This window comes from Salmo trutta, chromosome 38 (assembly GCF_901001165.1).
Source record: "Salmo trutta chromosome 38, fSalTru1.1, whole genome shotgun sequence".
NCBI lineage: Eukaryota > Metazoa > Chordata > Actinopteri > Salmoniformes > Salmonidae > Salmo > Salmo trutta.
In genome coordinates, this window is record NC_042994.1 from 26,306,476 (window position 1) to 26,333,523 (window position 27,048).

A 27,048-nucleotide genomic window follows, 5' to 3' on the forward strand; every position below is an offset into this window, starting at 1 on the left:
AACATACCTTCAATGGACAGCCTTATGGATCTGGGGTTCATGACATGGGGTACCAGCCTTATGGATCTGGGGTTCATGACATGGGGTACAGCCTTATGGATCTGGGGTTCATGACATGGGGTACCAATCTTATGGATCTGGGGTTCATGACATGGGGTACCAGCCTAGTTATTGACACCCACAGATTACAATTCTAGAGTTTACACAAATATTACAATCGCAGCTCTTATTGCGGCACTTTAACTGTGGGAAATCACCTCACAATTCAGCCTATAATGCCTATTGAACATTCAAATTGCAATGTACAGGGCTCCCGAGTGGCGCAGCGGTCTAAGGCACTGCATCTCTATGCAAGAGGTGTCACTACAGGCCCTGGTTCGAATGCAGGCTATATCACTATAGCTGCAGGCTATATCAGGTCGTGATTGGGAGTCCCATAGGGCGGCGCACAATTGGCCCAGCATCGTCTGGGTTTGGCTGGAGTAGGCTGTAATTGTAAATAAGAATTTGTTCTTAACTGACATGCCTAATTAAATAAAGGTTAAATGTTATTATTTTTTAAATAAACTTATGGAATTGTGAGGTGATTTCCCACAGTTAAAGTCCTGCAATAAGAGCTACGATGCTAATATTTGTGTAAACTCTTCACATTTCATGGACCCAAGATCCAGAGGTAACGCTGTACAGTAAAATAGAAGTATGTCCCAAATCAATTCTAATACAGCCACAGTGCGACTTCAACTATTTTTTGTGTTAATTTAACTACTTATTGTCTTTTTTTTAAATTCATATAGCAACATTCTTACCTTGTTTAGCATTATCTTGTCCAAATATGGCATTATTACATTATTTTTATCCGTTTGCATCAGTTTTAGTATGGGATTCTTATTTTGAAGTCGAACCGCAAATTCCATTGTGGCTCATCATTATTCTAGCTAGCATCACACATGTGCCTTTCCGACGGGATAAAATAATAACTTGTAACCTGCACGGTCTCAGACAGAGTACGGAGAAGAGCAACGGTCGGTAGTTGAGATCTGCCGCGTGCACAGAAGAACCACACTAGAACCAGACAGAGAAAACAACTCAAAACCTGTCAGACCACTAGACAAGTGAACTCAAACGAACCTGAGAGAAAACGGAACCTTTGTTTTTAGAAGCGGCAGTGAGCCAAACCAGAGGAAAGATGATGAGTTTTCTGCCGTACTTCTCCGCTGAGACCTGGACCCTCCTGGCTCTCCTCATCACCCTAATAGTAGTGTAAGGTCTTACATCAAATCAAATGTTATTTGTCACATTTATCGTAGTTAACCGGTGTAGACTAGCAGTGAAATGCTTAGTTAGGGGTCATTTTCCAACAATGCAAGATAAGATAAATATTTTGTATACTTCTGTAGAACATATTACTAGTTAACTTGTGTGTACAGGTATGGGTACTGGCCCTATGGTGTTTTCACTAAGATGGGCATCCCTGGTCCCAAACCCCTACCTTACATTGGCACAATGATGGAGTATAAAAAGGTTAGTACCCATTCAGAATAAACATCTCTCTCATATTTTAAACAGTAGTGTTAGTTTTCCCCCCATATAAAATAATACATTGAGAAGGAAAAAGAGGACTAGCCGGTTGTTTGAACAATAGATAAATACAAGGTAATATGAGACATGATCAGTGTAGAACATTTACATTTAAGTCATTTAGCAGACGCTCTTATCCAGAGCGACTTAAAAATTGGTGCATTCACCTTATGATATCCAGTGGAACAACCACTTTACAATAGTACATCTATATCTTTTAAGAGGGGGGGTTTAGAAAATCAGTGTAGAAGTTTATGTTGCTTGACCCTGGGTACCATAGAAAATAACAAACCCTCCTCAACCCTCACCTGTTTCAGGTGTGTTCTCTGTTCAGGTGTAAGACACACCTACATGACCTCCTAGGGCATGAATCAGCTGTTTCTCATTTTCTATCTCTCTCTCTCTCTTTCTCTCTCTCTCTCTCTCTCTCTCTCTCTCTCTCTCTCTCTCTCTCTTTCTCTGTCTTTCTCGCTACAGGGCATGACAAACTTTGACACAGAGTGCTTTCAGAAGTATGGGAGAATCTGGGGGTGAGTTCAGTTGGCTGTACCGTACTAGGATGACTCACAACTGTAATATGCTCTTTCCTTACAATTCATCACCTGCTCGAGCTGTCATGTGACCATGAGGAATAGTATTAGTAATGTCAACCAAAACCAGAATAATTCTTTCTATGTAATTTTATAAGAGGTGGTTAATAAATGTGTGGGTTTCCAGTGTTGGGTAGGTTACTTTCTAAATGTAATCCGTTACAGTTACTAGTTTTACCTGTCCAACATTACCCCAAACTCAGTAACGTAATCGGATTACATTCAGTACCTAGTTTTACCTGTCCAACAATACCCCAAACTCAGTAACGTAATCTGATTACATTCAGTTACTTTAGATTACTTTCCCTTTAAGAGGCAATACATTTTACTTCCTGGGTTGGTTATGTAGGCTTCTTCTAACCCATCGCTTTCTACTGTTAGGTTCTAAATGAACCTAGTAAAACTCACGGATGATTAGAAAAGCTTAAATCAAGTTTATTCGCCCGTTAAGGTCAATACAGCTGCATCAGACAAAAGACATATTCACATAAGCACTGATATTTAACCCTTTCTCCTACGCTGAGTCTCCTCCTACACATCTGAACAGCCAATACAGCCAATATAACCCTGTGTGTTTGTCCTCTGTGAAGGATCTATGATGGGAGGCAGCCTGTTCTGTGTAACATGTAGGTGTATATATAGTGGTTAAAGCCAGGTGTGTTTCTCCTCTGTGAAGGATCTATGATGAGAGGCAGTCTGTTCTGTGTACCATGTAGGTGTATATATAGTGGTTAAAGCCAGGTGTGTTTCTCCTCTGTGAAGGGTCTATGATGGGAGGCAGTCTGTTCTGTGTACCATGTAGGTGTATATATAGTGGTTAAAGCCAGGAGTGTTTCTCCTCTGTGAAGGGTCTATGATGGGAGGCAGCCTGTTCTGTGTACCATGTAGGTGTATATATAGTGGTTAAAGCCAGGAGTGTTTCTCCTCTGTGAAGGATCTATGATGGGAGGCAGCCTGTTCTGTGTACCATGTAGGTGTATATATAAATAGTGGTTAAAGCCAGGTGTGTTTCTCCTCTGTGAAGGATCTATGATGGGAGGCAGCCTGTTTTGTGTATCATGGACAAAAGCATGATCAAGACCATCCTGATTAAAGAGTGTTACAACATTTTCATCAACCGCAGGGTGAGACACACACACACACACACACACACACACACACACACACACACACACACACACACACACACACACACACACACATCCCCCTAATAATAATCTGAATAATAATAATCCTAACATTATTACTGATATTATTAATACATTATTTGTGGCATTCATTATTCATACATTTTAACTTCTTATGGATGGTGGCAGTATTGAGTAGCTTGGATGACTGACGTGCCCAGAGTAAACTGCCTGCTACTCACTCCCAGAAACTATGATATGCATATTATTAGTAGATTTGGATAGAAAACACTCTGAAGTTTCTAAAACTGTTTGAATGATGTCTGTGAGTATAACTTGAACTCATATGGCAGGCAAAAACCTGAGAAAAAAATCCAATCCAAACAGGAAGTGGTCTGTAGGACTTCAATTAATTCCCTATTCAAACTACAGTGTCTGTGGGGTCATGTTGCACTTCCTAAGGCTTCCACTAGATGTCAACAGTCTTTAGAACCTTGTTTGAGGCTTCTACTGTAAAGCGATGAAGAATAAGAGCTACTGGAGCCAGAACACTGCCAGCAGGGCATGAGCCTCAGGCATGTGCGCTCACGTGAGAGGTACCTCAGTTCCATTGCATTTCTGAAGACAAAGGATTTTTCCAGTTGAAACTTTATTGCGGATTTACGATAAAAACATCCTAAAGATTGATTCTATACATCGTTAGACATGTTTCAACGAACTGTAATGGAAATTTTTGAGTTTTCGTCTGACATGCGCTGAATTTGGATTTGTGAACTGAAGGCGCGAACAAAAAGGAGGTACTTGGACATAAAGGATGGAATTTATCGAACAAAACCAACATTTATTGTGGACCTGGGAATTCCTGGGAGTGCATTCTGATGAAGATCATCAAAGGTAAGTGAATATTTATAATGCTATTTCTGACTATTGTTGACTCCAACATGGCGGATATGTTGTATGCATGTTTTTGTGTCTGAGCGCCGTACTCAGATTATTGCTTTTTCGGTAAAGCTTTTTTGAAATCTGACACAGCGGTTGCATTAAGGAGAAGTTGATCTAAAGTTCCATGTATAACACTTGTATTTTCATGAACATTTATGATGAGTATTTCTGTAAATTGATGTGGCTCTCTGCAAAATCACCGCGTGTTTTGGAGGCAAAACATTACTGAACATAACGCGCCAATGTAAACTGAGATTTTTGGATATAAATATGAACTTTATCGAACAAAACATACAGGTATTGTGTAACATGAAGTCCTATGAGTGTCATCTGATGAAGATCATCAAAGGTTAGTGATTAATCTCCCCCCCAAGATGGCGTAGCAGTTCAGACGTCCTTTACCCTAATCTTGTCGTTTCCCGTGTATATATATATTTACATATTTTTTCTTAGCATTATCTTTTTACATTTTTTTCTTCTAAACTCAACCTCAAAGCCTCTCCTGCAACCCGCCTCAGCCAATTTAAAAAAAGAAAGTATTATTTACCTCAAATCCGAAATCCACAACAGAAGCTAGCCAGAGGTTAGCCATTTTCATTGGCTAACGTTGGAGTTCAGCTAGCCACGGTTAGCTGTCCTCAGCTATCCATTAGCTCGAAAAGCTATCGCCAGTTTTTGTACAGCGCGACTCAGACCAGAGCACACCGGACCTATTCTCTCTCCTTTCCCCGATTTCTACCGCAGGCTCTGAACATTTACACCTGGATCTTGCAGCTAACTAGCTGCTACCTGATTGACTATTGGCAACGTCGGTCCCGGAATTAACACACATTATCCCGGAGCTAGCCAGCTGAAGAGTTCCGTCAGCCACTCGTGGGCTTTTCCTGAGCTAGCCAGCTGAAGTGTCTCCTGCGGCCAGCTAATCGTTAGCTGTCTTTTCGGCTGCGATCTGAATAGGTCTATCGGACACTTTTCTTGGGCCACTATAACTAACTATTTTGCCAACTTGGACTGGTCCCCCCTTCCACACGGAACCCCGCTAACCCACAGACGGAAACGCACGAGGTGGCTAAAAACAGACCTCCCTCCATCTTCCACCAGCTTGCTACCTATGGCCCGGCTAGCTGTCTGAATCTCACTGGACCCTTTGATCACTCGGCTAAGCATGCCTCTCCTCAATGTCAATATGCAATGTCTATTGCTGTTCTGGTTAGTGTTTATTGGCTTATTTCACTGTAGAGCCTCTAGCCCTGCTCATTATACCTTATCCAACCTCTCAGTTCCTCCACCCACACATGCTATGACATCTTCTGGTTTCAATGATGTTTCTAGAGACAATATCTCTCTCATCATCACTAATTGCCTAGGTTTACCTCCTCTGTATTCACATCCCACCATACCTTTGTCTATACATTATACCTTGAAGCTATTTTATCGCCCCCAGAAACCTGCTCCTTTTTCTCTCTATTCTGGACGTCACAGACGACCAATTCTTATAGCTTTTAGCCGTACCCTCATACTCATTCTTCTCTGCTCCTCTGGGGATGTAGAGGTGAATCCAGGCCCTGCAGTGCCTGGCTCCACTCCTCCTCCCCAGGCGCTCTCTTTTGATGACTTCTGTAACCGTAATAGCCTTGGTTTCATGCATGTTAACATTAGAAGCCTCCTCCCTAAGTTTGTTTTATTCACTGCTTTAGCACACTCTGCCAACCCGGATGTCCTAGCTGTGTCTGAATCTTGGCTTAGGAAGTCCACCAAAAACTGTGAAATCTTCATCCCTAACTACAACGTTTTCAGACAAGATAGAACGACCAAAGGGGGCGGTGTTGCAATCTACTGCAGAGATAGCCTGCAGAGTTCTGTCCTGCTATCCAGGTCTGTACCCAAACAATTTGAACTTCTACTTTTAAAAATCCACCTCTCCAAAAACAAGTCTCTCACCGTCGCCGCCTGCTATAGACCCTCCTCGACCCCTAGCTGTGCTCTGGACAACATATGTGAACTGATTGCCCCCCATCTATCTTCAGAGCTCGTGCTACTAAGTGACCTAAACTGGGACATGCTTAACACCCCAGCCATCCTACAATCCAAGCTTGATGCCCTCAATCTCACACAAATTATTAATGAACCCACCAGGTACAACCCCAAAGCCGCAAACACTGGCACCCTCATAGATATCATCCTAACCAACATGCCCTCTAAATACACCTCTGCTGTTTTCAACCAAGATCTCAGCGATCACTGCCTCATTGCCTGCACCCGTAATGGTTCAGCGGTCAAACGACCTCCACTCATCACTGTCAAACGCTCCCTGAAACATTTCAACGAGCAAGCCTTTCTAATCGACCTGGCCCTGGTATCCTGGAAGGATATTGACCTCATCCCTTCAGTAGAGGATGCCTGGTTATTTTTAAAAAATGCCTTCCTCACCATCTTAAATAAGCATGCCCCTTTCAAGAAATTTAGAACCAGGAACAGATATAGCCCTTGGTTCTCCCCAGACCTGACTGCCCTTAACCAACACAAAAATATCCTGTGGCGTTCTGCATTAGCATCGAACTGCCCCCGCGATATGCAACTTTTCAGAGAAGTTAGAAACCAATACACACAGGCAGTTAGAAACGCCAAGGCTAGCTTTTTCAAACAGAAATTTGCTTCCTGCAACACAAACTCTAAACAGTTCTGGGACACTGTAAAGTCCATGGAGAATAAGAACACCTCCTCCCAACTGCCCACTGCACTGAGGATAGGAAACTCTGTCACCACCAATAAGCCCACTATAATTGAGAATTTCAATAAGCATTTTTCTACGGCTGGCCATGCTTTCCACCTAACTACCCCTACTGCATTCAACAGCACTGCAACCCCCACAGCTACTCGCCCAAGCCTCCCCCATTTCTCCTTCTCCCAAATCCATTCAGCTTATGTTCTGAAAGAGCTGCAAAATCTGGACCCCTACAAATCAGCTGGGCTTGACAATCTGGACCCTGGTCATGGGTGCACCTCAGCCATGCTCAAGGTCCTAAATGACATCGTAACCGCCATCGATAAGAAACAATACTGTGCTGCCGTATTCATTGACCTGGCCAAAGCTTTTGACTCTGTTAATCACCACATCCTCATCGGCAGACTCAGTAGCCTTGGTTTCTCAAACGATTGCGTCGCCTGGTTCACCAACTACTTCTCTGATAGAGTTCAGTGTGTCAAATCGGAGGGCCTGCTGTCCGGACCTCTGGCAGTCTCTATGGGGGTACCACAGGGTTCAATTCTTGGGCCAACTCTTTTCTCTGTATACATCAATGATGTCGCTCTTGCTGCTGGTGAATCTCTGATCCACCTCTACGCAGACGACACCATTCTGTATACTTCTGGCCCTTCTTTGGACACTGTGTTAACAACCCTCCAGACGAGCTTCAATGCCATACAACTCTCCTTCCGTGGTCTCCAACTGCTCCTAAATACAAGTAAAACTAAATGCACGCTCTTCAACCGATCGCTGCCTGCACCTGCCTGCCTCTCCAGCATCACTTCTCTGGACGGTTCTGACTTAGAATTTGTGGACAACTACAAATACCTAGGTGTCTGGTTAGACTGTAAACTCTCCTTCCAGACTCACATCAATCATCTCCAATCCAAAGTTAAATCTAGAATTGGCTTCCTATTTTGCAACAAAGCATCCTTCACTCATGCTGCCAAACATACCCTCGTAAAACTGACCATCCTACCAATCCTCGACTTCGGCGATGTAATTTACAAAATAGCCTCCAATACCCTACTCAACAAGCTGGATGCAGTCTATCACAGTGCCATCCGTTTTGTCACCAAAGCCCCATATACTACCCACCACTGCGACCTGTACGCTCTCGTTGGCTGGCCTTCGCTTCATAATCGTCGCCAAACACATTGGCTCCAGGTCATCTACAAGACCCTACTAGGTAGTCCCCCCTTATCTCCGCTCACTGGTCACCATAGCAGCACCCACCTGTAGCACGCGCTCCAGCAGGTATATCTCTCTGGTCACCCCTAAAGCCAACTCCTCCTTTGGTCGTCTCTCCTTCCAGTTCTCTGCTGCCAATGACTGGAACGAACTACAAAAATCTCTGAAACTGGAAACACTTATCTCCCTCACTAGCTTTAAGCACCAGCTATCAGAGCAGCTCCCAGATCACTGCACCTGTACATAGCCCATCTATAATTTAGCCCAAACTACTACCTCTTCCCCTACTGTATTTATTTATTTTATTTATTATTTTGCTCCTTTGCACCATATTATTTATATTTTAACTTTGAACTTTCTTCAAATTATAAATTTACAATTCCAGTGTTTTACTTGCTATACTTTATTTACTTTGCCACCATGGCCTTTTTTGCCTTTACCTCCCTTATCTCACATAATTTGCTCACATTGTATATAGTCTTATTTTCGTCTACTGTATCATTGATTGTATGTTGTTTTACTCCATGTGTAACTCTGTGTTTTTGTATGTTGTCGAACTGCTTTGCTTTATCTTGGCCAGGTCGCAATTGTAAATGAGAACTTGTTCTCAACTTGCCTACCTGGTTAAATAAAGGTGAAAAAAATCTTCCCTCTATTTCTGCTTTTTGTGACTCCTCTCTTTGTCTGGAAAATGGCTGTGTTTTTGTGTGTGTTGGCACTGACCTAACATAATCATATGGTTTGTTTTAGCTGTAAAGCCTTTTTGAAATCAGACACTGTGGATGGATTAACAAGAAGTAAAGCCTTAAAATGGTGAATAATACTTGTATGTTTGAGGAATTTTAATTATGAGATTTTTGTTGTTTTGAATTTGCCGCCCTGCACTTTCACTGGCTGTCATCATATCGATCCCGCTAACGGGATCAAGCCATAACAGGTTTTAAAGTAGTGTAAATATTATGTAAATACTATGATCAATATTAAATCATATCATTGTTACAACTGTCCTCCATGTTTTAGAACTTCTGTCTGAATGGTGAGCTGTTTGATAATTAATACAACTGTCCTCCATGTTTTAGAATTCTGTCTGAATGGTGAGCTGTTTGATCATTAATACAACTGTCCTCCATGTTTTAGAACTTCTGTCTGAATGGTGAGCTGTTTGATCATTAATACAACTGTCCTCCATGTTTTAGGACTTCCATCTGAACGGTGAGATGTTTGATGCGTTGTCCGTTGCCGAGGACGATACATGGAGACGGATCCGTAGTGTCCTCTCACCTTCCTTTACCTCTGGACGACTAAAAGAGGTAGAACCATCCCTCCATCTCTCCCTTTCTATGTTTTATCAACTTCTTATAAATGCTTTATAACTTGTTATAAACTCTTTACTAACTCATTATAGCTTGTTTTAAACTATTTACTAACTCATTATATCTTGTTAGAAACTCTTTACTAAATCAAATCAAATTGTATTAGTCGCAAACACATATTAAGCAGATGTTATTGCGGGTGTAGTGAAATGCTTGTGTTCCTAGCTCCAACAGTGCAGTAATATCTAACAATACACAACAATACACACAAGTCTAAAAGTAAAATTAAGAAATATAGAAATATTAGGATGAGCAATGGAGAAGTCTGGAGTATGAAATTACAGTTGAAGTCGGAACTTTACATACACTTAGGTTGGAGTCCATTAAACTAGTTTTTCAACCACTCCACAAATTTCTTGTTAACAAACTATAGTTTTGGCAAGTCGGTTAGGACATTTACTTTGTGCATGACACAAGTAATTTTTCCAACAATTGTTTACAGACAGATTTCACTTATAATTCACAGTATCACAATTCCAGTGGGTCAGAAGTTTACATACACTAAGTTGACTGTGCCTTTAAAAAGCTTGGAAAATTCCAGAAATGGATGTCATGGCTTTAGAAGCTTCTGATAGGCTAATTGATATAATTTGAGTCAATCGGAGGTGTACCTGTGGATGTATTTCAAGGCCTACCTTCAAACTCAGAGCCTCTTTGCTTGACATCATGGGAAAATCAAAAGAAATCAGCCAAGACCTCAGAAATATTATTGTAGACCTCCACAAGTCTGGTTCATCCTTGGGAGCAATTTATAATCGCCTGAAGGTGCCACGTTCATCTGTACAAACAATAGTACGCAAGTATAAGCACCATGTGACCACGCAGCCGTCATACTGCTCAGGAAGGCGACGCGTTCTGTCTCCTAGAGATGTACGTTCTTTGGTGCGAAAAGTACAAATCAATCCCAGAACAACAGCAAATGACCTTGTGAAGATGCTGGAGGAAACAGGTACAAAAGTATCTATATCCACAGTAAAACGAGTCCTATATCGACATAACCTGAAAGGCCGCTCAGCAAGGAAGAAGCCACTGCTCAAAAACCGCCATAAAAAAGCCAGACTACGGTTTGCAACTGCACATGGCGACAAAGATTGTACTTTTTGGAGAAATGTCCTCTGGTCTGATGAAACAGAAATAGAACTGTTTGGCCATAATGAGCATTGTTATGTTTGGAGGAAAAAGGGGTAGGCTTGCATGCCGAAGAACACCATCCCAACTGTGGAGCACGAGGGTGGCAGCATCATGTTGTGGGGGTGCTTTGCTGCTGGAGGGACTGGTGCACTTCACAAAATAGATGGCATCATGAGGCAGGAAAATTATGTGGATATATTGAAGCAACATCTCAAGACATCAGTCAGGAAGTTAAATCTTGATCACAAATGGGTCTTCCAAATGAACAATGACCCCAAGCATACTTCCAAAGTTGTGGCAAAATGGCTTAAGAACAACAAAGTCAAGGTATTGGAGTGGCCATCACAAAGCCCTGACCTCAATCCCAAAGAAAATGTGTGGGCAGAACTGAAAAAGCGTGTGCGAGCAAGGAGGCCTACAAACCTGACTCAGTTACACCAGCTCTGTCAGGAGGAATGGGCCAAAATTCACACAACTTATTGTGGGAAGCTTGTGGAAGACTACCCGGAATGTTTGACCCAAGTTAAACAATTTAAAGGCAATGCTACCAAATACTAATTGAGTGTATGTAAACTTCTGACCCACTGGGAATGCGATGAAAGAAATACAAGCTGAAATAAACCATTCTCTCTACTATTATTCTGACATTTCATATTCTTAAAATAAAGTTGTGATTCTAACTGACGTAAAACAGGGAATTTTTACTCGGATTAAATGTCAGGAATTGTGAAAAACTGAGTTTAAATGTATTTGGATAAGGTGCATTTAAACTTGCGACTTCAACTCTCTATATATGTATATATGTGATGTATAGACATTATGGACAGTATGTGGATAGAATATATAGCATATCTGTGGAATACATGGATAGAATATATATATACAGCAATAGCTGAATAGGATGAGCCTTGACTAGAAACAATATATACCATGCATTCAGAAAGTATTCAGACCCATTGACTTTTTCCACATTTTGTTACATTAAAGCCTTATTCTAAAATGTATTACATTTTTTTTAAATCCTCTATCTACACACAATACCCCATAATGACAAAGCGAAAATCGTTTTTAAGAAATGTTTGCAAATGTATTAAAAATCAAAAACAGATACCGTATTAACATAAGTATTCAAAGGTGGAGTCATGCGTCCTCTTAAACATGACCCGCCTGACCACCTACTTCCTGTTTCACTGGATGTCAGCAGCACTAATGTGAAACACAGTTCGACTGACAACCGGAGTCAGCTTGCAGGTGACCAGCCCTGTCACCTAGAGTCGCTAGAGCACGATAAGCCAAGGTCCCGGACGGCGCTGGGCCAATTGTGTGCCATCCTATGGGGTTCACGGTCACGGTCGGTTGTTACATAGCCTGGGATCGAACACCAGGCGGTGCAGTGCTTTTGACCGCTGCACCACCCAGGACCCCTATCTTCTTCATTCATATATAGGACTAGAATTAGATGCAGATGGATTTCACTTCTCTTCGCAAAGATTTTATGGTTATATGGGTCTGAATAAATAACTGCTATAGTTTACTGCCATCTGAATGGTTATGGGTCTGAATTAATAACTGTTTTAATTTACCACCATCTGAATGGTTAGGGGTCTGAATGGTTATGGGTCTGAATGGTTATGGGTCTGAATGGTTATGGGTCTGAATAAATAATGTTATAGTCTACCACCATCTGAATGGTTATGGGTCTGAATGGTTATGGGTCTGAATTAATAACTGCTATAGTCTACCACCATCTGAATGGTTATGGGTCTGAATAAATAACTGCTATAGTTTACCACCATCTGAATGGTTATGGGTCTGAATGGTTATGGGTCTGAATGGTTATGGGTCTGAATTAATAACTGCTATAGTCTACCACCATCTGAATGGTTATGGGTCTGAATGGTTATGGGTCTGAATTAATAACTGCTATAGTCTACCACCATCTGAATGGTTATGGGTCTGAATGGTTATGGGTCTGAATTAATAACTGCTATAGTCTACCACCATCTGAATGGTTATGGGTCTGAATGGTTATGGGTCTGAATGGTTATGGGTCTGAATGGTTATGGGTCTGAATGGTTATGGGTCTGAATGGTTATGGGTCTGAATTAATATCTGCTATAGCTACCACCATCTGAATGGTTATGGGTCTGAATAAATAACTGTTATAGTTTACCACCATCTGAATGGTTATGGGTCTGAATAAATAACTGTTATAGTTTACCACCATCTGAATGGTTATGGGTCTGAATTAATAACTGCTATAGTCTACCACCATCTGAATGGTTATGGGTCTGAATTAATAACTGCTATAGTTTACTGCCATCTGAATGGTTATGGGTCTGAATTAATAACTGCTATAGTCTACCACCATCTGAATGGTTATGGGTCTGAATGGTTATGGGTCTGAATGGTTATGGGTCTGAATTAATAACTGTTATAGTTTACCACCATCTGAATGGTTATGGGTCTGAATAAATAACTGCTATAGTCTACCACCATCTGAATGGTTATGGGTCTGAATTAATAACTGTTATAGTCTACCACCATCTGAATGGTTATGGGTCTGAATGGTTATGGGTCTGAATAAATAACTGCTATAGTTTACCGCCATCTGAATGGTTATGGGTCTGAATAAATAACTGCTATAGTTTACCACCATTGTGCGTTCGCTCTTCTTTCAAACTACCAATTTCTATTGGCTGCTCTATTTAACATTCAGCAAACAAGAGCTTGCATCCCTCTTTGATTAGTCTATTTGTATAGGAAATGCAACAACAACAACAATGTCCAGCAAGCTATTCTAGTCTAGCTTTTCCTGAATGGGAATCCAAGAGCTAAGGAGCATAATTTACTGGTGTCTCTTAGTTATTTATCCCAGGAAAAGGGACTGGTTTTGTGCGTTAATCTCGATATCCGGGTTATGGCCATTCAACCCTAATCATGAAGCAGCACTCTGCTAACCTCTCTCTCTGTCTCTCTCTCTGTCTTTCTCTCTGTCTCTGTCTCTCTTTCTCTCTCTCTCTCTCTCTCTCTCTATGTATATATGTTTGGTATCATGAAGCAGCACTCTGTTAACCACTCTCTCTGTCTCTTTCTACCTCTCTCTCTACATCTCTACCTCTCTACCTCTCTCTCTCTACTTCTATCTCTCTACCTCTCCTCTCTCCCTCTCCTCTCTCTCTCTCTCTCCTCTAGATGTTTGGTATCATGAAGCAGCACTCTGCTAACCTGCTGAATGGAATGAAGAAGCAGGCAGATAAAGACCAGGCCATCGAAGTGAAGGAGTGAGTCCTGACCTCTAACCTCTGACTTTTCACCTTACACCCCTGAGTCTTAATTGTAATACACATACATACATATATATATTAAAACATATAAATATATATATATATCATATACACTACCATTCAAAAGTTTGGGGTCACTTAGAAATGTCCTTGTTTTTGAAAGAAAAGATTTTTTTTTTACCATTTAAATAACGTCAAATTGATCAGAAATACAGTGTAGATATTGTTAATGTTGTAAATGACTATTGTAGCTGGAAACGGATTATTTTTTATGGAATATCTACAGAGGCGTACAGAGGCCCATAATCAGCAACCATCACTCCTGTGTTCCAATGGCACGCTGTGTTAGCTAATCCAAGATTAACATTTTAAATGGCTAATTGATCCTTAGAAAACCCTTTTCGCAATTATGTTAGCACAGCTGAAAACTGTTGTTCTGATTAAAGAAGCAATAAAACTGTCCTTCTTTAGACTAGTTGAGTATCTGGAGCATCAGCATTTGTGGGTTCGATTGCAGGCTCAAAATGCCCAGAAACAAAGAACTTTCTTCTGAAACTCGTCAGTCTATTCTTGTTCTGAGAAATGAAAGCTATTCCATGCGAGAAATTGCCAAGAAACTGAAGATCTCGTACAATGCCGTGTACTACTAGAAGGCCAGAATCCCGGAGTCGCCTCTTCACTGTTGATGTTGAGACTGGTGTTTTGCGGGTACTATTTAAAGAAGCTGCTAGCTGGTCAGTAGTTTTAGTCAGTAGTTGTGTGGTCTAGAGGTCGACCGATTACATGGCCGATTAATTAAGGCCGAATTCAAGATTTCATAACAATCGGTGATCGGCCTTTTTGGACGCCGTTTATGTCCGATTATATTGCATTCCACGAGGAGACTACGTGGCAGGCTGACCCCTTGTTACAGCATCAAAAGGACCTTGTGGCTGGAAGGTAGCCAAGGTAAGATGCTAGCTAGCATTAAACTTAACTTATAAAAAAACAATCAATCTTCACATAATCACTAGTTAACTACACATGGTTGATGATATTACTAGGTTAACTAGCTTGTTCTGCATTGCATATAATCAATGTGGTGCCTGTTAATTTATCATCGAGTCACAGCCTACTTCAACTTGATGATTTAACAAATGCGCATTCGCCAAAAAAAGCACAATCGTTGCAATAACGTACCTAACAATAAACATCAATGCCTTTCTTAAAATCAATACACAAGTATATTTATTTAAACCTGCATATGTAGTTAAAATAAATTCATGTTAGCAGGCAATATTAACTAGGGAAATTGTGTCACTTCTCTTGCGTTCAGTGCAATCAGAGTCAGGGTATATGCAGCAGTTTGGGCCGCCTGGCTCGTTGCGAACTGTTGAAAGGCCATTTATTAAGAACAAAGCCCGTAATTAATTTGCAAGAATATTAAATAACTATGACATAACATTTAAGGTTGTGCAATGTAACAGTAATATTTAGACTTAGGGAGGCCACCCGTTCGATACAATACGGAACGGTTCCGTATTTCACTGAAAGAATAAACGTTTTGTTTTCGAAATGAGAGGTTTGACCATATTAATGACCAAAGGCTCGTATTTCTGTGTGTTTATTATATTATGATTAAGTATATGAATTGATATTTGATAGAGCAGTCTGACTGAGCGGTGGTAGGCAGCAGCAGGCTCGTATGCATTCATTCAAACAGCAGCTCTTAGCAATGCTGGGATGCACAGTGCAGTTTATGACTTCAAGCCTGTCAACTCCCGAGATTAGGCTGGCATACTAAAGTGCCTATAAGAACATCCAATAGTCAAAGGTATATGAAATACAAATCGTATAGAGAGAAATAGTCCTATAATTCCTATAATAACTACAACCTAAAACTTCTTAACTGGGAATATTGAAGACTCATGTTAAAAGGAACCACCAGCTTTCATATGTTCTCATGTTCTGAGCAAGGAACTTAAACGTTAGCTTTTTTACATGGCACATATTGCACTTTTACTTTCTTCTCCAAAACTGTGTTTTTGCTTTATTTAAACCAAATTGAACATGTTTCATTATTTATTTGAGACTAAATAGATTAATTTATGTATTATATTAAGTTAAAATAAAAGTGTTCATTGTTCATTCAGTATTGTTGTAATTCTCATTTATTACAAATATATAAAAATCGGCCAATTAATCGATGTCAGCGTTTTTTGGTCCTCCAATAATCAGTATCGGTATCGGAGTTGAAAAATCATAATCGGTCGACCTCTAGTGTGGTCAGTACATGTGTGGTCAATACCTGTGTGGTCAATACTTGTGCGGTCAGTAGTTGTGGTCAGTGGCTGTGTGGTCAGTAGTTGTATGGTCAGTAGTTGTATTGTAAGATTATATTGAAGCTAAATACACAATGCAGAGTTTGAGAGTTTGAGAAAAAAAAACTTGAGTTTTAATGGTCAATAGCGAATTGTAAATAGGAGTTGGGTTTCAGTTCAACATCTGTTCAGAATCTGTGGAATGTCATTCCTGAACTCAGAGCAACGTGTTCTATGTGGGCCACATTTTCATTGGTCTGTACAATGAGTCTGTAGTGGGATACTTGTTATTTGGCCATTGGCCAAGTTGTCCTGCAAGGACTTCTGATTGGTCAGGCTAGGGTGGGGGGTTATAAGTGGCATCTTGTCCTTTGTTCTGGGGGGGAAAGCTGAGGACAGGGGGAGACTGAATATCTGCCTCCCAGCATAACATCTTGATTTGTCCTCTCTGAATAAACCTATTTCTCTCCCCCTGATTTGCTTTGACGTTTATGTTATTGAAGAATAACATATTGCTAACAGTAGTTGTGCGGTCAGTAGTTGTGTGGTTCAAATCAAATCAGAGGCCGAGCAATTGCCGTACCAGGCAGGCAGTGTGGTCAGTAGTTGAGTGGCTGTGGTCAGTAGTTGTGTAGTTGTGGTCAGTAGTTGTGTAATTGTGGTTGTGTTGCAGGTTCTTTGGGCCCTACAGTATGGACGTGGTCACCAGCACAGCCTTCAGTGTGGACATTGACTCTCTGAACAACCCTTCAGACCCCTTCGTCTCCAACGTTAAGAAAATGATCAAGTTTGACCTGTTAAACCCACTGTTCTTCCTAGTCGGTGTGACCACACACACACACACACACACATGCACACACACACACACACACACACACACACACATGCACACACACAAGGACGCAGACTTATACTTTTTAATCATATGAAGTTGTAAACCTTTCTATAAAATGTTACTCTCCTTCTCCAGCTTTGTTTCCCTTCACAGGTCCTATCTTGGAGAAGATGAAGTTTTCTTTCTTCCCGACTGAGGTGACGGACTTCTTTTACGCCTCGCTGGCTAAGATCAAATCTGGACGTGACGCTGGGAACTCAACTGTAATCATGTTTTATATTTGATTGTAATGTTGATATTTCCTTTTAGAATCTGTTTGTGTCGTTGTGATTGGACGAGATCTAGTACATGTTTGTGATGGTTGTGATTGGACCAGATCCATTAGAATCGGTTTGTGTTGGTTGTGATTGGACGAGATCCAGAAGAATATGTTTGTGTTGGTTGTGATTGGACGGATTTGACCTCATGTCTTTCTGCTTCCAGAGTCGGGTGGATTTCTTACAACTGATGATCGACTCTCAGAAAGGCAGCGACACAAAGACAGGAGATGAGCAGACTAAAGGTACCTGCCGAACAAACACCTGGAAACTGTTGTTACAAACATACACCTGTAAACTACTGTTACCAACACACACCTGTAAAATACTGTAACAAACACACACCTGTAAACTATTGTTACCAACACACACCTGTTACCAACACACACCTGTAAAATACTGTAACAAACACACACCTGTAAACTACTGTTACAAACACACACCTGTAAACTAATGTTACAAACACACACCTGTAAACTACTGTTACAAACACACACCTGTAAACTACTGTTACAAACACACACCTGTTACCAACACACACCTGTAAACTACTGTTACAAACACACACCTGTTACAAACACACACCTGTAAACTACTGTTACAAACACACACCTGTAAACTACTGTTACAAACACACACCTGTAAACTACTGTTACAAACACACACCTGGAAACTACTGTTACAAACACACACCTGTAAACTACTGTTACAAACACACACCTGTAAACTACTGTTACACACACCTGTAAACTACTGTTACAAACACACACATGGAAACTATTCTCTCTCTCTCCCTCTCTCCCTCCACAGGACTGACTGATCATGAGATCTTGTCTCAGGCCATGCTCTTCATCTTCGCCGGCTACGAGACCAGCAGCAGTACTATGAGTTTCCTGGCCTATAACCTGGCAACCAACCCCCATGTCATGACCAAACTGCAGGAGGAGATAGATACTGTGTTCCCCAACAAGGTAACCCCCACACCATGACCAAACTGCAGGAGGAGATAGATACTGTGTTCCCCAACAAGGTAACCCCCACACCATGACCAAACTGCAGGAGGAGATATATACTGTGTTCCCCAACAAGGTAACCCCCACACCATGACCAAACTGCAGGAGGAGATAGATACTGTGTTCCCCAACAAGGTAACCCCCACACCATGACCAAACTGCAGGAGGAGATAGATACTGTGTTCCCCAACAAGGTAACCCCCACACCATGACCAAACTGCAGGAGGAAATAGATACTGTGTTCCCCAACAAGGTAACCCCCACACCATGACCAAACTGCATGAGGAGATAGATACTGTGTTCCCCAACAAGGTAACCCCCACACCATGACCAAACTGCAGGAGGAGAAAGATACTGTGTTCCATTTACATTACATTTACGTCATTTAGCAGACACTCTTATCCAGAACGACTTACAAATTGGTGCATTCACCTTATGAGGAGAGAGTTAGCTTTAGCAGTGCAGAGAGCCTCAGTGACACAGAGAAGAGCAGTCTCAGTTGAATGACCAGTCTTGAAACCTGACTGATTTGGGTCAAGAAGGTCATTCTGAGAGAGATAGCAAGAGAGCTGGCCAAGGACGGCACGTTCAAGAGTTTTGGAGAGAAAAGAAAGAAGGGATACTGGTCTGTAGTTGTTGACATCGGAGGGATCGAGTGTAGGTTTTTTGAGAAGGGGTGCAACTCTCGCTCTCTTGAAGACGGAAGGGACGTAGCCAGTGGTCAAGGATGAGTTGATGAGCGAGGTGAGGTAAGGGAGTAGGTCTCCGGAAATGGTCTGGAGAAGAAAGGAGGGGATAGGGTCAAGCGGGCAGGTTGTTGGGCAGCCGGCCGTCACAAGTCTGGATTGAGAGGGGAGAAAGAGGTCAAAGCATAGGGTAGGGCAATGTGAGCAGGACCAGCGGTGTCGTTTGACTTAACAAACAAGGATCGGATGTCGTCAACCTTCTTTTCAAAATGGTTGACAAAGTCATCTGCAGAGAGGGAGGAGGGGGGGAGGAGGATTCAGGAGGGAGGAGAAGGTGGCAAAGAGCTTCCTAGGGTTAGAGGCAGATGCTTGGAATTTAGAGTGGTACAAAGTGGCTTTAGCAGCAGAAACAGAGGAAGAAAATGTGGAGAGGAGGGAGTGAAAAGATGCCAGGTCCGCAGGGAGCTAGTTTTCCTCCATTTCCGCTCGGCTGCCCGGAGCCCTGTTTTGTGAGCTCGCAATGAGTCGTCAAGCCACGGAGCAGGAGGGGAGGACCGAGCCGGCCGGGAGGATAGGGGACATAGAGAGTCAAAGGATGCAGAAAGGGAGGAGAGGAGGGTTGAAGAGGCAGAATCAGGAGATTGGTTGGAGAAGGATTGAGCAGAGGGATGAGATGATAGGATGGAAGAGGAGAGAGTAGCAGGAGAGAGAGAGCGAAGGTTGGGACGGCGCAATACCATCTGAGTAGGGACAGAGTGAGTAGTGTTGGGGAGAGCGAGAGGGAAAAGGATACAAGGTAGTGGTCGGAGACTTGGAGGGGAGTTGCAGTGAGATTAGTAGAAGAACAGCATCTAGTAAAGATGAGGTCAAGCGTATTGCCTGCCTTGTGAGTAGGGGGGGACAGTGAGAGGGTGAGGTCAAAAGAGGAGAGGAGTGGAAAGAAGGAGGCAGAGAGAAATTAGTCAAAGGTAGACGTAGGGAGGTTAAAGTCACCCAGAATTGTGAGGGGTGAGCCATCCTCAGGAAAGGAACTTATCAAGGTGTCAAGCTCATTGATGAACTCTCCAAGGGAACCTGGAGGGCGATAAATGATAAGGATATTAAGCTTGAATGGGCTAGTGACTGTGACAGCATGGAATTCAAAGGAGGAGATAGACAGATGGGTCAGGGGAGAAAGAGAGAATGTCCACTTGGGAGAGATGAATATTCCAGTGCCTCCACGCCGCTGACCAGATGCTCTCGGGGTATGCGAGAACACGTGATCAGACGAGGAGAGAGCAGTAGAAGTAGCAGTGTTTTCTGTGGTAATCCATGTTTCCGTCAGCGCCAAGAAGTCGAGGGACTGGAGGGTAGCATAGGCTGAGATGAACTCTGCCTTGTTGGCCGCAGACCGGCAGTTCCAGAGGCTGCCGGAGACCTGGAATTCCACGTGGGTCGTGCGCGCTGGGACCACCAAGTTAGAGTGGCCATGCGGTGTGAAGCGTTTGTGTGGCCTGTGCAGAGAGGAGAGAACAGGGATAGACAGACACATAGTTGTCAGGCTACGGGAGAGGCTACGCTAATGCAAAGGAGATTGGAATGAAAATTAACTAAACAACTGGGGAAGCGAGAGAGCAGGGCCTCCCTCACTAACCATTCACTGAAACACTCAAATATAACTTTTCCAACTTCCACTTTACAAATTATAATTGATGTAAACTACAGTGGTTCAATGTTTCCAGGAATAGGCTCAAACTTAGTTTATTCAGCTAGATAACTTGGTACAGTATTCTTCCGTGAAACCCACCCAGTGCACCGTGTCCTATGACGCCGTAGCTAACTAGCATGCTAGCATCCAATAACACACGGTTAGCACCAATACTTGGTTACAACAAACTACCAATGGATAATTCGTGTCCGTGTCTAGTTCCTTTCATAACGCAGAAGTAATTAAACCTTGGCTAGCTAACACAAAGTCAGTCCTGCTAGCTACACAAGTGGACTACACAACTCAAAAGTTCAGAAAGTTAAGCTTACGTTGCAAAAATCTTATTGGCAAAAAATTATACAGTACTGCTATCTGCTAGAGTTGGCTAGCTAGCAGTGGCTGCGTTTACCTTTATCTTTTATCTTTGATACATAGACAACTATGTAGCTAGCTAACATTACACTAATCAAATCGTTCTGTTGTAAAGTATTTAATTTCTACAGTACTGCTAGTTGGTAAAGTTGGCTAGCTAGCAGTGGCTGTGGTGTTGTGGTGTTGACGCGATTTGGAAAACGGCGCGAACTAACGAATACAGCTGGCTAGCTAACCTTGTTAGTTTCTCAAAGTTAGTTTCTCAAAGCTACACCTACACCTTTAGCTACACCTTTATCCTTGATGCAAAGACATCTATGTAGCTAGCTAGCTACACTAATCAAATCGTTCCAATGTAATGAAATGTAATATTACCTGCGGAGCGAAGTACAGCACGACTACTCACTCCAGCAACCGCTCTGGTTCCCCAACAAGGTAACCCCCACACCATGACCAAACTGCAGGAGGAGATAGATACTGTGTTCCCCAACAAGGTAACCCCCACACCATGACCAAACTGCAGGAGGAGATAGATACTGTGTTCCCCAACAGATGTGGTGAGGTACTGATGTGTGTGTAACCCTGGTGCCAGATGTGGTGAGGTACTGATGTGTGTGTAACCCCGGTGTCAGATGTGGTGAGGTTCTGATTTGTATCTAACCCCGGTGCAGGCTCCAATCCAGTACGAAGCTCTGGTGCAGATGGACTATTTGGACTGTGTGTTGAACGAGTCTCTGAGACTGTACCCCATCTCCCCACGACTGGAGAGGGTCGCCAAGAAGACGGTGGAGATTAACGGCATTGTCATCCCCAAAGACTGCGTTGTCCTGGTTCCCACGTGGACCCTCCACCGTGACCCAGAGATCTGGTCAGACCCTGAGGAGTTCAAACCAGAGAGGTACTGGACCGCACCTTAACCACAATCCAACCATAACACAACCTTAATACAACCACAGTACAACCATAACACAACCACAGCACAACCATAACACAACCATAACACAACCACAATTCAACCATAACACAACCACAATACAATCACAATTCAACCATAACACAACCATAACACAACCATAACACAACCACAACACAATCACAATTCAACCATAACACAATCATAACACAACCACAATGTATTTAAAAAATGTAATAAAATGTATGCACTCTACTGTAAGTCGCTCTGGATAAGAGCATCTGCTAAAATGAGTAAAAAAAAAAAAACACAATGCAAACACAGTTCAACCACAATACAACCACAATACAACCACAATACAACCATAACACAACCACAATACAACCACAATACAACCATAATACAACCATAACATAACTACAATACAACCATAACACAACCATAATACAAACACAATACAAACACAAGAGCATTAGTTCATTTTGCTAACCACAACTACAGTGCATTATAATACTGCAGTGCAATGTGTAATATGACTGAACCACAACCACAAATCAACTACAATACAATGTGTAATATGACTGAACCACAACCACAAATCAACTACAATACAATGTGTAATATGACTGAACCACAACCACAAATCAACTACAATACAATGTGTAAGATGTCTGCCCTCTCCCTGTCCAGGTTCAGTAAGGAGAACAAGGAGTCTATTGATCCGAACACGTACATGCCGTTTGGGGCGGGGCCCAGGAACTGTATCGGGATGCGTTTCGCCCTGATCATGATCAAACTGGCCATGGTCGAGATCCTCCAGAGTTTCACTTTCTCCGTCTGTGATGAGACCGAGGTGAGACGCTCACCTGAGCAGACAGAATATGACATCATCAAAACATCAGTATCATTCATAGATAGAGGCTGCACTTGCCGCCTCATGTACATACTACCTCAATTGCCTTGACCAACCAGTGCCCCCGCACATTGGCTAACCGGGCTATCTGCATTGCTAACCAGGCTATCTGTATTGCTATCTGCAAGGTCACCACCTGTTTTAACATGGTCACCACTTATTTTAGCATGGTCATCGCCTGTTTTAACATGGTCATCACCTGTTTTAGCATGGTCAGCACCTGTTCTAACATGGTCAGCGGATGTTTTAACATGGTCAGCACCTGTTTTAAAATGGCCAGCACCTGTTTTTTCAAGGTCAGCACCTGTTGTAACATGGTCAGCACTTGTTTTAGCATGGTCAGCACCTGTTTTAACATGGTCACCATCTGTTTTAACTTTTGACCATCTGTTTTATAATGTTCACCACCTGTTTTAACATGGCCACCACCAGTTTTAACATGGTCACCACCTGTTTTAACATGGACCTGTTTTAACATGGTCACCACCTGTATAAACAAGGTCACCACCTCTTAACATGGTCACCACCTATTTAATATGGTCACCACCTATTTTGGTCATGGTGAGCGCCTGTTTTAACATGAGCACCACCTGTTTTAACAAGGTCAGCACCTTTTTTTGGGGGTCAGCAAAAACAACATTTGCACCTGTTTTAACATGGTCAGCACCTGTTTTAACATGGTCAGCATATGTTTCAACATGGTCAGAGTCTTATTTAGCATGGTCACCACCTGTTTGTTAAATCCTCACCACCTGCTTTATCATGGTCACCACCTGTTTTAACATGTTCACCCCCTGTTTTAACATGGTCACCACATATTTTAGCATGTTCAGCACCTGTTTTAACATGGTCAGCACCTGTTTTAACATGGTCATTGACTTTTTTAACATGGTTACCACCTGTTTTAACATGGACCTTTTTTAACATGGGCGCCACCTGTATTAACAAGGTCAGCACCTGTTTTATGATGGTCAGCACCTGTTTTATGATGGTCAGCACATTTTTTTGCATGGTCAGCACATTTTTTTGCATGGTCAGCGCCTGTTTTAACATGAGCACCACCTGTTTTAGCAAGGTCAGCGCCTGTTTTAACATGGTCATCATCTGTTTTATAATGGTCAGCACCTGTTTTAACAAGGTCCGGGCCTTTTTAACATGGTCCCGTGTGGCTCAGTTAGTAGAGCATGGTGTTTGCAATGCCAGGGTTGTGGGTTCGATTCCCACGGGGAAAAAATGTATGAAATGTATACATTCACTACTGTAAGTCACTCTGGATTAGAACGTCTGCTAAAATGTAAAATTTAAATGTTAACATGTTTAGCACTTTTTTTACCATCATCAGCACCTGTTTTAGAGTGGTCAGAACTTGTTACATGGTCACCACCTGTTTTAACATGGTCAGCATCTGTTTTAGCATGGTCAGCTCCTTTTATAACATGGTCAGCGCCTGTTATAACATGGTCAGTGCCTGTTTTATCATGGTCAGCATCTGTTTTAGCATGGTCACCACCTGTGTTTTAACATGGCCACCACCTGATTTAGCATGGTCAGCGTCTATTTTATCATGGTCACCACCTGTTTTAACATGGTCACAACCTGTTTTAACATGGACCTGTTTTAACATGGTCAGCTCCTGTTTTAACATGGACCTGTTTTAACATGGTCAGCTCCTGTTTTAACATGGACCTGTTTTAACATGTTCACCACCTGTTCTAACATGTTCAACACCTGTTTTAACATGGTCACCACCTGTTTTAACATGGTCAGCTCCTGTTTTAACATGGACCTGTTTTAACACGGTCAGCTCCTGTTTTAACATGGACCTGTTTTAACATGTTCACCACCTGTTTTAACATGTTCAACACCTGTTTTAACATGGTCACCACCTGTTTTAACATGGTCAGCGACTGTTTTAAAATGGTAAGAACCTGTTGTAACATGGTCAGCACCTGCTTAAACATGGTCAGTCTTATTTAGCATGGTCACCACCTGTTTGTTACATCGTCACCACCTGTTTTAACATGGTCAGCACCTGTTTTAACATGGTCACTGACTTTTTTAACATGGTCAGCGACTGTTTTAACATGGTCAGCGACTGTTTTAACATGGTGATCACCTGTTACTTGGTCACCACCTGTTTTAACATGGTCACCACCTGTTTAACATGGTAACTGACTGTTTAAACATGGTCGGCAACTATTTTAACCAGGTCAGCACCTGTGTTAGCATGGCCACCACCTGTTGTAACTTGGTCAGCACCTGTTTTAGCATGGTTATCGTCTGTTTTAGCATGGTCACCACCTGTTTTATAATTGTCACCATCTGTTTTAACATGGTCACTACCTGTTTTAACATGGACCTGTTTTAACATGGTCACCACCTGTTTTAACATGGTCACCATCTCTTTTAGCATGGCCACCACCTGTTGTAGCATGATCACCACCTGTTTAACTTGGTCAGCAACTGTTTTAACATGGTCAGCGACTGTTTTAACATGGTCAGCACCTGTTTTAACATGTTCATCACCTGTTACATGGTCACCTCCTTTTTTAACATGGTCACCAGCTGTTTAACATGGTCACTACTTGTTTTAACATCACCAGCACCTGTTCTAGCATGGTTTACACATGTTACATGGTCACCACCTTTTTAACATGATCACCACCTGTTGTAACATGGTCATCCCCTGTTTTAACATGATCAGTGCCTATTTTAACATGTTCAGCGCCTGTTTTAACATGGTCAGCCCCTGTTTTAACATGGTCACCTTCTGTTTTAACATGGTCATCATTTATTTTAACATGGTCACCACCTGTTTTAACATGGTCACCGCCTGTTTTAACATGGTCACCACCTGTTTTGCTTGGTCACCACCTGTTTTGCTTGGTCACCGCCTGTTTAAACATGGTCACCGCCTGTTTAAACATGGTCACCGCCTGTTTAAACATGGTCACTGCCTGTTTCAACATGGTCACTGCCTGTTTAACATGGTCACTGCCTGTTTTACATGGTCACCATCCTGTTTTGCTTGGTCACCGCCTGTTTAAACATGGTCACTGCCTGTTTAAACATGGTCACCGCCTGTTTAAACATGGTCACTGCCTGTTTCAACATGGTCACTGCCTGTTTAACATGGTCACCACCTGTTTTAACATGGTCAGTGCCTGTTTTAACATGGTCACCACCTGTTTTAACATGGTCAATGCCTTTTGTAACATTGTCAGCACCGGTTTTAACATGGTCATCATCTGTTTTAACATGGTCTGTTATTCTCTATAGATCCTGTTGGAGACGGAAAACAAGGGTTATGTTCTGTTCTGTTGTTCTCTATAGATCCTGTTGGAGATGGAAAACAAGGGTTATGTTCTGTTCTGTTGTTCTCTATAGATCTGTTGGAGATGGACAACCAGGGTTATGTTCTGTTCTGTTGTTCTCTATAGATCCTGTTGGAGATGGACAACAAGGGTTATGTTCTGTTCTGTTGTTCTCTATAGAACCTGTTGGAGATGGACAACCAGGGTTATGTTCTGTTCTGTTGTTCTCTATAGATCCTGTTGGAGATGGACAACCAGGGTTCTGTTCTGTTTAGTTATTCTCTGTAGATCATGTTGGAGATGGACAACCAGGGTTCTGTTCTGTTCTGTTATTCTCTGTAGATCATGTTGGAGATGGACAACCAGGGTTCTGTTCTGTTTAGTTATTCTCTGTAGATCATGTTGGAGATGGACAACCAGGGTTCTGTTCTGTTTAGTTATTCTCTGTAGATCCTGTTGGAGATGGACAACCAGGGTTATGTTCTGTTCTGTTATTCTCTATAGAACCTGTTGGAGATGGACAACCAGGGTTCTGTTCTGTTCTGTTGTTCTCTATAGATCCCGTTGGAGATGGACAAGCAGCTTCTGCTGATGCCAAAACGACCAATCAAAATGCGGCTGGAGCCCCGTAGCAACACCTCTAGCAACACCACCGCCACCTCTCTTTAGTGTCCAACAACGTGACCAAATGCAGGAGTACCGTACCCTACCCTGGAATACCATACCATAGATA

General features: G+C 42.2%; 1 protein-coding gene across 1 annotated transcript; it reads left to right on the forward strand.

The window, feature by feature from the left end:
* The first annotated feature begins 965 nt into the window (after nucleotides 1-965).
* Nucleotides 966-27,048, forward strand: LOC115178488 (cytochrome P450 3A27). The gene is made up of 13 exons (XM_029739701.1): nucleotides 966-1,260; nucleotides 1,428-1,521; nucleotides 2,056-2,108; nucleotides 3,193-3,292; nucleotides 9,371-9,484; nucleotides 13,874-13,962; nucleotides 16,939-17,087; nucleotides 17,236-17,363; nucleotides 17,584-17,662; nucleotides 18,228-18,388; nucleotides 21,847-22,073; nucleotides 22,779-22,941; nucleotides 26,874-27,048. Exons 1-13 carry the CDS (start codon nucleotides 1,187-1,189, stop codon nucleotides 26,982-26,984), a joined length of 1,542 nt encoding a protein of 513 aa, XP_029595561.1. The 5' UTR covers nucleotides 966-1,186; the 3' UTR covers nucleotides 26,985-27,048.